Raw genomic sequence first — 11,350 nt, 5'->3', positions numbered from 1 at the left:
AAGCAAGATGAGGTAGCTTTTTTTTGTTGCCATAGTAATCGCTTCTAAGGCTTCCAGCAAAAACAGCAGCCGTAATGGCGAACATCTTTGAGCAAACATAATTAGGGAAGGACTGTCAACGATTTTACAACCTAGATACTGGCTCAGAAGTAAATCTCAGGTACGTTGGCTGGGATTAGGAGCGTCCTACCCAGGCCCTTCGAGTTCAATGGGGCTTAATCCCAGGTAAGTGAGTATAGGATTGCAGCCTCTTTCAAGTTGCTACGAAACCAGCTCCGTAAATACCAACAAGAAGTAATTTGATAGTTATTAATCTAATTTCTCTGCATCTACTGTCAGATAATTAAAGGACGGAAGCAACACTGTTATGTGGTTTATAACGCTGATTGAGACACTGGCCAAAATAGAGAATCAGTCAAGTGGTCCCACTGTTGGCATTTAAGGTTGGAAGCAGTGTTTCTCAGCCTCAGCAACTTTAAGAGGTGTGGACTTCAAACTTCCAGAATCTCCCCTAGCCAGCATGAAGACTACATCTCTTAAGGTTACTGAACTTGCAAAACACTGCTCTAAAGCTGTTTGTATTTGAGTCACAAACCAACAGGGTTACCACTAGAAAACATCAAAGTGATCTATCCTCTTATTTTCCAGGGGCTTTACAATAGATTAGGTCCGTGATGGCGAACCTATGGCCCGGGTGCCACAGGTGGCATGCAGAGCCCTTTCTGCATGCACACCAGCTGTCATCCCAATCCAGCTCCATCACACATGTACATGCGCCTCCCACCAGTCAGCTGGTCTTCGGGTCTCTGAGGCACATGCACGGGGTAAGGGGCACATGAGCAGGGGGGCACTTTTGGGACCTTGAGCAGTGTCCTCATGCCCAGTTTTGGTTTCCAGGTTGGTGCAGGAAGCCTTCCAGGCCCAAAATGGGGCACACCAACCTGGAAGCCAAAAATGGGTGAGGGGTGGGTGGGTCGCATGCGTGGGAGGGCGGCACAGAGGCCATGCACATTGCATTATGGGTGTGTGCACACTGTTGCGCTCTCGCGCTTTCAGCACGCAATGACAAAAAGGTTAGCCATCACTGGACTAGGTTCTGAAATTAGCAGCATTAATGCAACCCAAAACATTTCATGGCATTATGTGAAAGTACCGCATAAGTGGAACATCAAGTTGAGGAAGACTTCTCTAATTTTTATAGCTTGTTGTGTCCTTGATAGGTTTTCATAAACAAGGCAGCAAGGAAATTATTTCCCCTACAATAATTATATTGCTGCACATAATGGGCAATTGTGTCCCAGAAGAATTTATGTAAATAAAAATAGTCATTGTGTTGACTTAGAGAAAAAGTATTTTCTGGCCATATTGAACAAAGAATTTCTTAATTAAAAACTATGAATTTTTGGCTATGGAAGAGCCTTGTGGCTACTTAACTGATTGAAGTTTTGGCAACTACAATTTTCTTTACTTGGCTTATTGTTTGAACTTTAAAATAAAAATACTTTGGAAATATTCTAGTGCTGAATTTTAAAAGATTTATGAGCTACATTTATCTACATCTCACAACTTAGTGACTTCTCTAAAATCAACCCACTTCTCAATCATAGAAGTTTTAAATTTATTTCAACATTTTGAATAGAGAACCCAATTGAAAAATGGCAATTTCCAAGAATCTTACCAAATATCTGCTAAATGATCCGTTTGCTATTTCAATGTGTTCTTATGCCCTTAAAAGAGGCCAAATTGAATTGGACCATAGAATTAAAGTTAGAGGGACTTTCTTTTTAATCTCCATGCAGTAAGATAGGATTGGGCTGTTTTGCCAAGAAATAACCAGAAGTAAACATTTGGAAGACCAAATTGCAGCATGCAAAAATCCACTACCTAGGTTTTTAACAAACACTATTTAGTGTGTGTGTGTGTGTGTGTGTATGTATGTATGTATGTATGTAATACAAGACGTATTACAACACAAGGGTTGTTTCTCAATGAAATCGGCATTAGCCAACACCCACCCTTTAGATTTTATCAAGAGAATCGAAGCTGCTCTTCCAAAGCGAACTTACTGGTTCCTTGACACCCGCCCATCTGCCTGCCTTCACAGTAAGGGAACCTTATTGTAATTGCCTTCACAACCACTAGTACAGGCCCGCCCACACCAGGCCTTTCTCCGCCCCCCCCCCTTCCTCCCGCACCAGCGACAGCGACGGGAAGAGTGAGAACCCGGAAGCGCTTTCGCTTCCTGGTGACACATTATAAGCCAGCTCAGCCGGAGGACTCGGCGGCTTGACTGTAGTCGTGGCCGGATTCTTCCCCCCGTTTCCTCTTTCTTTGGCGGCGTATGTTTTGTCGTTGTCTCTCTGGGGCAACTGCCGGTCGCGTAACTGCTTCGCTCCTTCGCCTCAACGCTTTCGCCGCTGCTTCCTCCCCTTGGCCTCGCTTGCTGCTCCTCATGAAGCCGGTCGTTGTCTTCGTTCTCGGCGGGCCTGGAGCCGGAAAGGGAACCCAATGTGCCCGCATTGTGGAGGTAAAAGGGACGGTGATAGCGCTTCGTGTTTTTTTTTCCCCTCCCGCGTTTCTGTTCCTTTCTATCGGGAAAGAACTACAATTTCTAGCAGGCGGTGCCTTTCGAAGAGTGCCGGCAACTTTGCCTACTCGGAGCGCAAAGAATGATGGGGCCTGAAGTTCTTTCATGGTTTGCGGTCCGGAAGATTCTTAACAATACTGTATTCCAAATGAATCTGATGCCGGATCTGACCGGTTCAGCTACGCTATGGAAAATGGGTGCTCCAGAACTGTTTTTATCAGGGCTTGGTGACTACAAAAAGAAAAAAAGCATAATTAAATACACAGAAAATTCAATTTTGGGGGAAATGTGAAGTAATTGCGGCACTTTATTGCTCTTGAGGCAGTTTTTTTTTTCTTTTTACAAATTCTCTTCATTTTTGTCGTTTCGATTTTTATTTATAAGGCATTTCTCTCTTCTCCTTTTGTAAATGATTTCCCCTTTTTATACACACCTGGGTTGAGGCTTGTATAGTAAAATTCAAATAGGTACTGAGGAAACACAGAAATGCCTGGAAAAAAATCAAACTCCGATCCTTATTCTGCATGGGATTTGCCTTGGCTATGATCCTGGATATTTTTTTCGTTCCTCCTTACTGGTTAGGCGGTATTGCCATGTTGGCAGAAAAATAAATGACAGGCTAAATATTGTTATTTGCAGTGGTTTCTATCAGTCCTCCTAAAATAATTTGCCAAAGTGTGGATTTTTGTGTATCAGCAATGTACATTGAACATGAGAAATATTAATGATTAGCTTTTCCCCAACCAATAATTGTGATAAAAACTTTTAGGGAAATTTGGTTTGATAGTTTTATGTAGATTAAAGTTTGAAACCAGAAGATACTAAACCAGTGGTAGTCAACCTGGTCCCTACCGCCCATTAGTGGGTGTTCCAGCTTTCATGGTGGGCAGTACCAGGTTTTGTCCCATACTGAAGCACTTTCCTTTTTCAAATTTAATTGATTTCCCTACTTTATAAATCACCATTACTGTGGAACTGGTGGGCAGTTAGAAAATTTTACGACTAACAGAAATACAAGAGTGGGCGATCGGTATAAAAAAGTTGACTACCCCTGTACTAGACAAATACATAAGCAATCTGAATATTTCTAATGGCACATGAAAATGACTTTTAATTTGTACAAGGGTAAATCTTTTGGGATTGAGATAGTTAGTAAATGCTGTGCTATAAATAAATAGTTGAATACATTTGAATAAAGGGAAAATAAATATTTCTGGCATTATTAGCGGTATGAAGCTTAGGAAAGCTGTACTGTATTTACTTAATTGAAAAGAAGCATGGGGGAAAAGGTTTTTGATGAGCTATGCAAGAGAGGTTAAGTGAGGCTGGATTCATTCACAGATTGCTTTAAAGTTATGTAAACTTAACTGGGTGACTGAGCCTGCTGCCCTCTCTCCCACCCATCTCAGAAGATTGTTGTAGAAATAATGGAGGAGAAACTTCTATGCATGCTGCCTTCAGTTAGAGCAGTGTTTTTCAACCTTTTTTGTGCAAAGGCACACTTTTTTCATGAAAAAAAATCACGAGGCACACCACCATTAGAAAATGTTAAAATTTTTTAACTCTGTGCCTATATTGACTATGTATAAAGTAATTTTCCCACGGCACACCTTACACTATGTCACAGCACACTAGTGTGCCGTGGCACAGTGGTTGAAAAACACTGAGTTAGAGGAAGCACAACATATACTGTAAAGAAATGTAGTAGCTTTTGGCTTTGTGATGTAAATACTGCCAATTGTGAATTTTCTTCAAATTCTTGTTAAATAATAAACACAATATGATGCAAAAATATAAGATTAGCTTCATAGCTTTGACGTGCCTGGACCCATAATATTCCATCAATTTGAGGGCTGCAGTAGGCTTTGTGTAACATATCAACGCTGTCCTTTTAAAATGTGTGGAATTGAGAAACCATTGTAAAATCAGGACCCAGATTGTTGGGGGCAATATACTGACTGTAAACTGCTTAGAGAGGGCTGCAAAGCATTATGAAGTGAGATATAAGTCTAAGTGCTATTGCTATTCTGAACTGGCTTTCGGGCTATTTAAATTATACAGTATATCATAACTCATTTAGTTCTTAGTTGTAATATTTCTTGGCAGGTATAGTAACGAGGAAGAAGAACATGGTGCCTTCCTACAAAGTATAGAAAGATTTAAAAAATATGTGGTCTTCCCTTTTATTTGACTTTATATTTATTATCTGAAGCAATACTGTGAATCTCTGACATTGGTCTGACATTAGGTTATATTTTAGTATTTTGATTAACATTTTAGTAAATTTGTATTTTAGTTTTCTAGAATTTTATTTCATCCGGTAGCTTAGTAATTCTGCTTTAAACCTTTGAAGATTGACATTTACACTTTTTTATATTTTAGCTTTATTTCCGTTTGTTTGTGTATTTGTTTGTTTGTTTATTTATTTATTTATTATATCCTGCCTTTATTATTTTTACAAATAACTCAAGGCAGTAGACATATCCAGCACACTTTCCTCCTTCTCTTCCTCTTTTCCCCACAACAATACCCTGTAAGGAGAGTTGGACTGAGAGTGACTCAGTGAGAGTGACTGGCCCCAAGTCACCCAACTTGCTTTCATAACTCAAGCCTTATTAAAATTCACAGTCTCCTGTTTTTTAGCCTGGTGCCTTAACCACTAGGTTAACCACAAGAAAAACAGGCTTTCCCCTTTTTTCCCATACTGTTCTTTGTATCGTTAACTTTGGTATTTTTGGTACATTGTATAATTTATACAATACATTTTAAGAACTTCTAATATATACACAATTTTTTTTATTTAAAAATTCTTGTTTTTTAATGAAGCATTTCAAGAATTTTCTGTTTTCAAAGAAATGTGATGGAAGTGCCAATGCCTGCATTTTATATTTGCCTTTATGTGAATCTTATATTGTATAACTTCTAAGAAGCTTAAATTATTTCCCAAATATTCAAAGGAAATCTATAAAGGAGAGTATTTGCAGTTCAAGGTTGAAATGAAGAGCCCTTGGTGCTCTCTGAACTTGGTTGTTTTTTTGCAGATGTTTCAGTACTCAAATTAGGTAATATCATCAGTGTTAGTAAGGAGTTTGCTCTCAATTAATATTCTAATATAAATGAATCCATCTCATGTCAATGAATTTGGGTGGCAAATTCAATGATTTTTGGTGGCAAGAAAATCAAATGAAACCAATTATCCAAACAACAAATGTTTGAAGTCAAAGAAATCATTTCCAACTTATAACTGAAAAGAACAGTAATAAAACCAATCACAACAGAGCTCACCTAGTTTCCTAGCCCAAATATATGAGAGAACAGCCAGGTCTTTACATCATGTAAATAGAACACATTTATCTAATCAACTTTTTATATGGATTTAACTTAATTATGCTTTCTTTTCTTTAGAAATATGGTTATACCCATCTTTCTGCGGGTGACCTCCTTAGAGATGAGAGAAAAAGACTAGGCTCTCAATATGGAGAACTAATTGAAAATTATATTAAGGATGGCAAGATTGTACCTGTTGAGATAACAATCAGCTTGTTAAAGAGGGTAAGTTTAATTTCATTTCCCATATAAATCTAAAACAAAATATTAAGATATTTATGTACTTTAATTTGACTTTTAGTAGTAAAATAATGTATATGACAGATTCTTCCAAGCAGAATTCTTTATTGTTCAACACTTATAGGTATCTACTATCTATAGCAAGCATATATTCTGAGAACTATTGGGGAGAGTCTGTTTTCACCCACTTGGACATTTTGGTTTCACACAAAATGTCTGGACTGAGTTGCCTCTTATTCCTCTGGAATGAACCCCTTCCTTCTGAGAATCCAACCTATTGGATTCACATCACAGATATGTGTTACATGATGATTCATGATAAAGACAAAATTCTGGGCTCAAGCATTCTACTTCGGTGACATATGCATCTCCTCTGATATACTTTGACCTAAAATAGACATGAAGTGTGCTACGTTTTGTAAACTCCTTTGAATATTTCCAGTTTCTTCAAATGAAAAAAAATGCAAAACGACAGAGGAGGCAGTAGTATTGTGAGGGATAGGATTATCTTCTAACTAAATAAATATATAATCAATACATTCGGGAGAGACAATAAAGCAATATTCAGAAAGTTTTGACAAAACCTGACAAGCTAATGCTTGTAACCACCTGCTGCAGATCATTGGTTCTGAACCCAAATTGCCCCTTGTAAACTTGAAAACTGATTCTAAACTTTTTCTATTTCTGCCTATTTGTTGTAAGAATAATGAAATTCAAAAGATTGGATCCTCCAAATATGACAATCTATTGATGTCACATTATCTACCAATGAAATTGACTCTTCCTTCTTCCCATTCACTTTCCAACCCCCCTTGAAAACAGTCAGGAGCTCCACAAGGCATCGATTAATGAAACTGAATGAAAACATGATCTGTTGTCTATGAAGAAATCTGTTCATGTGGCACTGGATACAATGGCGAGTGGGTTATTTTCATCATGATATGATAATTTATTGACAGACCCTTCAGATTCTTTGACTGATAATTAAATATTGGAAATTAATGAAGATGGGTTGGTTTTTTTTAATGAAAGTTCCGCTGTGGGTGTATTGGTGCGCGCGCACGCATTTGTGTGTGCAGATATTAAAACATTATGATTGCAAGAACATTGTATTTTATTTGGCTGTGTCAAAAATAAAATAAGGTTTCCAATTAGAACTGTTTTCTTGATTGTATATATTATTGTCTCATGTCATGTTTTAATCTGAGCTATTGTTCTCTAGGCTATGGATGAAACTATGGCAGCTAACTCTCAGAGGAATAAATTCCTAATTGATGGATTTCCCAGAAATGAAGATAATCTTCAGGGCTGGAATAAAACAATGGATGAAAAAGTAGATGTATCTTTTGTTCTCTTTTTTGACTGTGATAATGAGGTAACATTAATACATTTTCTTTTATACAGAACAAATGAAGATTATTATGTTTCTCTCTTACATATTGCATTTCAGGATTTAAGTTAGTTAATATTTAAATGTCTTGGTACTTTTCCCCAGGATGTCTATTTAATTATTTGGCAAGCTGAAAAATGTTATCCTTTCCTGGAATAATTACTGTACCAGATATGAGTTGTAAAAGCTCAGAGATATTATCTTTTTGCATCAAATAATAGTATGAAGAAGTCAGTTCTAAATTTGAAATATTGTGGTATTATGGCAAAAAAAATGTTTATAGTTACAGTTTGCCTTTTTCTCTGATTTATTTTATTCTTTACAATTTCCTTTATTTGGGTCTCAATCTTATATAATATAGCTGCCATCCTTGCACAAGAACTATTAGCGACTATTTGTGGGTGAAGTTTACACATAATGTAGCAACATTTTGCTATTTTTATAGAGATAAAAATTACCATATTTATTTAACAGAGAGCTATTTGAGTGTTCCACAAATTTAAATAAAAGAGTAATAAATTGATGACAAATGACCCTGTAGAACTGGCATTACAGAAGAACATGGACAGTATTCATTGTTGATGTGTAGATTTGATGTGTAGATAGGATAAGTACTCTGCATAAACCATTGGGCAATTAATCTCTCATATGTCAGATTTAAGGTTCTGTAAAATGTTTAAAATAGAATTTTAATCTCTATTTTTACTTTTTTACAGATATGTATTCATCGTTGTCTTGAAAGAGGAAAAAGCAGTGGCAGAAGTGATGATAACAGGGAAAGTTTGGAGAAAAGGTACAGCGTGCATTCAGAATTTTATTGTTTGGGTTTTCCGATGTTTTTCAATTAAATGATTTCTTATTTTATGTATTTTTATCTTAGAATTCATACATATCTTGAGTCTACTAAGCCCATAATAGACCTTTATGAGGCAATGGGCAAAGTTAGGAAAGTGGATGCCTCCAAATCTGTTGATGAAGTAAGTTGCAAAAAGAAAATGTTTGGGATCAAATTGCTTAATGCTTTATATATAATTGTTCCTGGGATTTTGTATATTTCAAATACCTGCTTCTCTTGTATACCAAGTAAAATTTAGCCTTCAGATGTGTGGAATTCACCATCATTATTGAAAATTCTGGGATCACTATAAATGATGATATACAGGAGAAGAACAAATTGCTCCTAATATCTAAACAAAGAGATTTGATATACTATTCTGTAGCTAACAGTTGGAAAGAGATCACACTATCTGATTCAAAAAAATCATAGCTTTTACAGCCTAAATTCAAAATGGTAAACAAATAATTAACAGAGAAGACAATTGATAAGGGTGAAGATGGAGATTCTAGCTCCCTGTGACAGATGCAAATATTGATGAATAAAAGGCTAATTTACCAGTACGTTTTGTTTCATCTATATTTAAAAATTGTCCACTTTTTTCTTTGACTTTCAGTCAAACTGAAAGTTTTCTTGGCAACATTTTCAGAATAGTTTTGCCACTGCCTGCTTCCTAGGACTGAGAGATAGTGATTGGTCCAAAGATACGCAGCAGGTTTTGTGCCCAAGACAGGATTAGAATTCATAGTCTCCTGGTTTTAGTCTGGTTCCTTTAACACTATATCCAACTGGCTATTTTAAACACATTAGGGATGTATGTGTGTATATAATTTATCTGTGTATGTGTTGTCTACTTTTTACTTGTTTAGAAACATTGCAATTTATGTGTATTTTTAAATCTGACCAGAGAGTTTCAGTTATTGACTTACAGAAACATAGTAAATAAAAAAACATGCTTCTATAAAGTGTCTCTTCTTCACATTAAGAACTTTAAAAAAAGAATTAAAGTATTTTTAAAATACAAACTGCTCTGAAGTTGAATGCATTATTTTATTTTAATAAACACTTCATGAAATGCATTTCTTTACCCAATATACAATATAATATCCAACAGCAGCAATCAATTTTTCTTTATTTGAACAAGTTGGGACAGGGCTTCCAAACTAAACCCGCCATTGCTTTAAACTATCTTATGCTGGTTGTTATGCCGGTGTACTACTGCATAATAGAAAAGTGTAATGTGCAGAGTGATTAGAAGAATTGAAGAACTGAATGCAGAATTTCTCTGTAACTGATATGCAGCTCATTTTTCACAATGTATCCTGTGTTCTTATTGATATTATATACAAATATTGTTTCATAATATCTCTTTCAGGTTTTTGGAAAAGTGGTGAACATCTTTGAAAAAGAAGGCTAGCCTTTTCCTTGAACACCCTTCTAGAATGCTTGAATCTTGCTTTAAGAGCTGCTACCATAGTCCATTTTATAATAGTAATGAAATATGCCTCTTAAAATATGTGTGTTTAAAATAATTTTAAAAAATATTTCAAACAGCATTTGAATATGACTTGGAAGTGGCTCATTAAAATATCGACATTGACACTGACTTGAAGTTAGGAAAGTATTTTAAATTTAGGAAAATAATAACAATAATCAAATAGCAAACACATTATTTCTGGAAAGCATGTTTTTTCCTTGTTGCCAAAAGCCATGTTGTTTTTTAGAATCCCACAAACTGAAATTGTAAATATGAATGAGAGGGCCCTTTTAGTTTCTTGATAGTTTTGTACCAAATATAGGAAGTTGTATGAGGAAGTTTTATTTTGTACTGCTTAAAAATAAAGACATATTTGCTGTTTTCAAGAAGGAAGTTTCAGTTTAGACATAGCATACTTTTTGATGTCATACTTTTTGCTTAAAGGATTGCTAGGAAATGAAAAAGAATTAGCTAAAGACCTCCCAAAAAGTGGTCATTCAACCCATAGAATGGAAACTTCCTGTGTGTTTCGGGAGTGGCTCTTTTGCCAAACTTATTGGAATGCTGCAATATGAGGATCAAAGAGACTAATAGACAGCCCAGACCCAATACTTGGGTTGGGTTTAATAGAAATGGTTCATACAGATCACAGGGAGACATAGGTATTTGAAGTCTCATTATTTCAGTGGAGTTTAAATGTCATTTTCTGAGATAGGCTACTACAAACCAGTGTGTTTAAATGCGTTTAAGATTGAATTTGCAGATTATGTAGGTGCCATTTATTTGTACATGTGTTTACTGGTTATATGGGCATTGAGTATTTGTGATACTCAAAGACTAGGTAGAATTCTGATGTTTGACAGCAGCTACTACACCAACATTCTTCTGCCACCTATTTTGCTGCATGGGAAATAATGAGGAATTTTGTAACAAAATTGCTTATTTATTCTGTAAGTTAAAGTGTTTGAGATTGGCTGGAGGTAATATTCTTGTGACTGTTTTATCCTAATAATTTTGCATAACTGAAGATTTTGTTCAATTATACTTTTGATATAATTTGACCAATGTAAATGATACCTTTTATTTTTTAATTCAACGTATGTGTTTAATGCTGTACTGGTAGGAGAAACAAATTTTAAATAAATAATTGGGTACAAAACATACAATTTGTATCTTTCTTCATTTGATATGAGATTGCACCCTTAAAGTTTAAAATTTCTGTGTAAGAAGACACAATTGAATATTTTGGGGGAGGGATATTTTTTTCCTTAACTTTTAATATTTAGGTTCCTTTCAAACACGCCAATAGATAGAACAAATCAAGCCAAAGTTGTCACTTCTCAATGTGCAGATCTGCATTGGCTACCAATTATCTTTCAGGCACAATTTCAGCTGCTGTTTTTGATTTTTAGGGGCATAAATCTATCCTACTTCAGACATATTATGCAAAGACCCAGCTGTCTTGAAAAAGCTCTAATGCTGGGAAAAGTGGAA

The 11,350-nt window shown here is 35.8% G+C and overlaps 1 protein-coding gene across 2 annotated transcripts; it reads left to right on the top strand.

Moving 5' to 3' along the window:
- Positions 1-2,216: 2,216 nt before the first annotated feature.
- On the top strand, positions 2,217-11,019 carry CMPK1 (cytidine/uridine monophosphate kinase 1). 2 transcript variants are annotated; one of them, XM_032217930.1, is made up of 6 exons: positions 2,217-2,527; positions 5,993-6,139; positions 7,377-7,529; positions 8,261-8,337; positions 8,425-8,521; positions 9,755-11,019. In XM_032217930.1, exons 1-6 carry the CDS (start codon positions 2,342-2,344, stop codon positions 9,794-9,796), a joined length of 702 nt encoding a protein of 233 aa, XP_032073821.1. In that variant the 5' UTR covers positions 2,217-2,341; the 3' UTR covers positions 9,797-11,019. The 2 variants fall into 2 exon arrangements, with proteins under 2 accessions (XP_032073821.1, XP_032073822.1); XM_032217931.1 differs by lacking the exon at positions 8,425-8,521.
- The last annotated feature ends 331 nt before the right edge of the window (positions 11,020-11,350 follow it).

This window comes from Thamnophis elegans, chromosome 5 (genome assembly GCF_009769535.1).
Source record: "Thamnophis elegans isolate rThaEle1 chromosome 5, rThaEle1.pri, whole genome shotgun sequence".
Taxonomy (NCBI): Eukaryota; Metazoa; Chordata; class Lepidosauria; order Squamata; family Colubridae; genus Thamnophis; species Thamnophis elegans.
The sequence above is the reverse complement of the archived record's forward strand: the minus strand, read 5'-3'. Positions and strand labels throughout refer to the sequence as shown.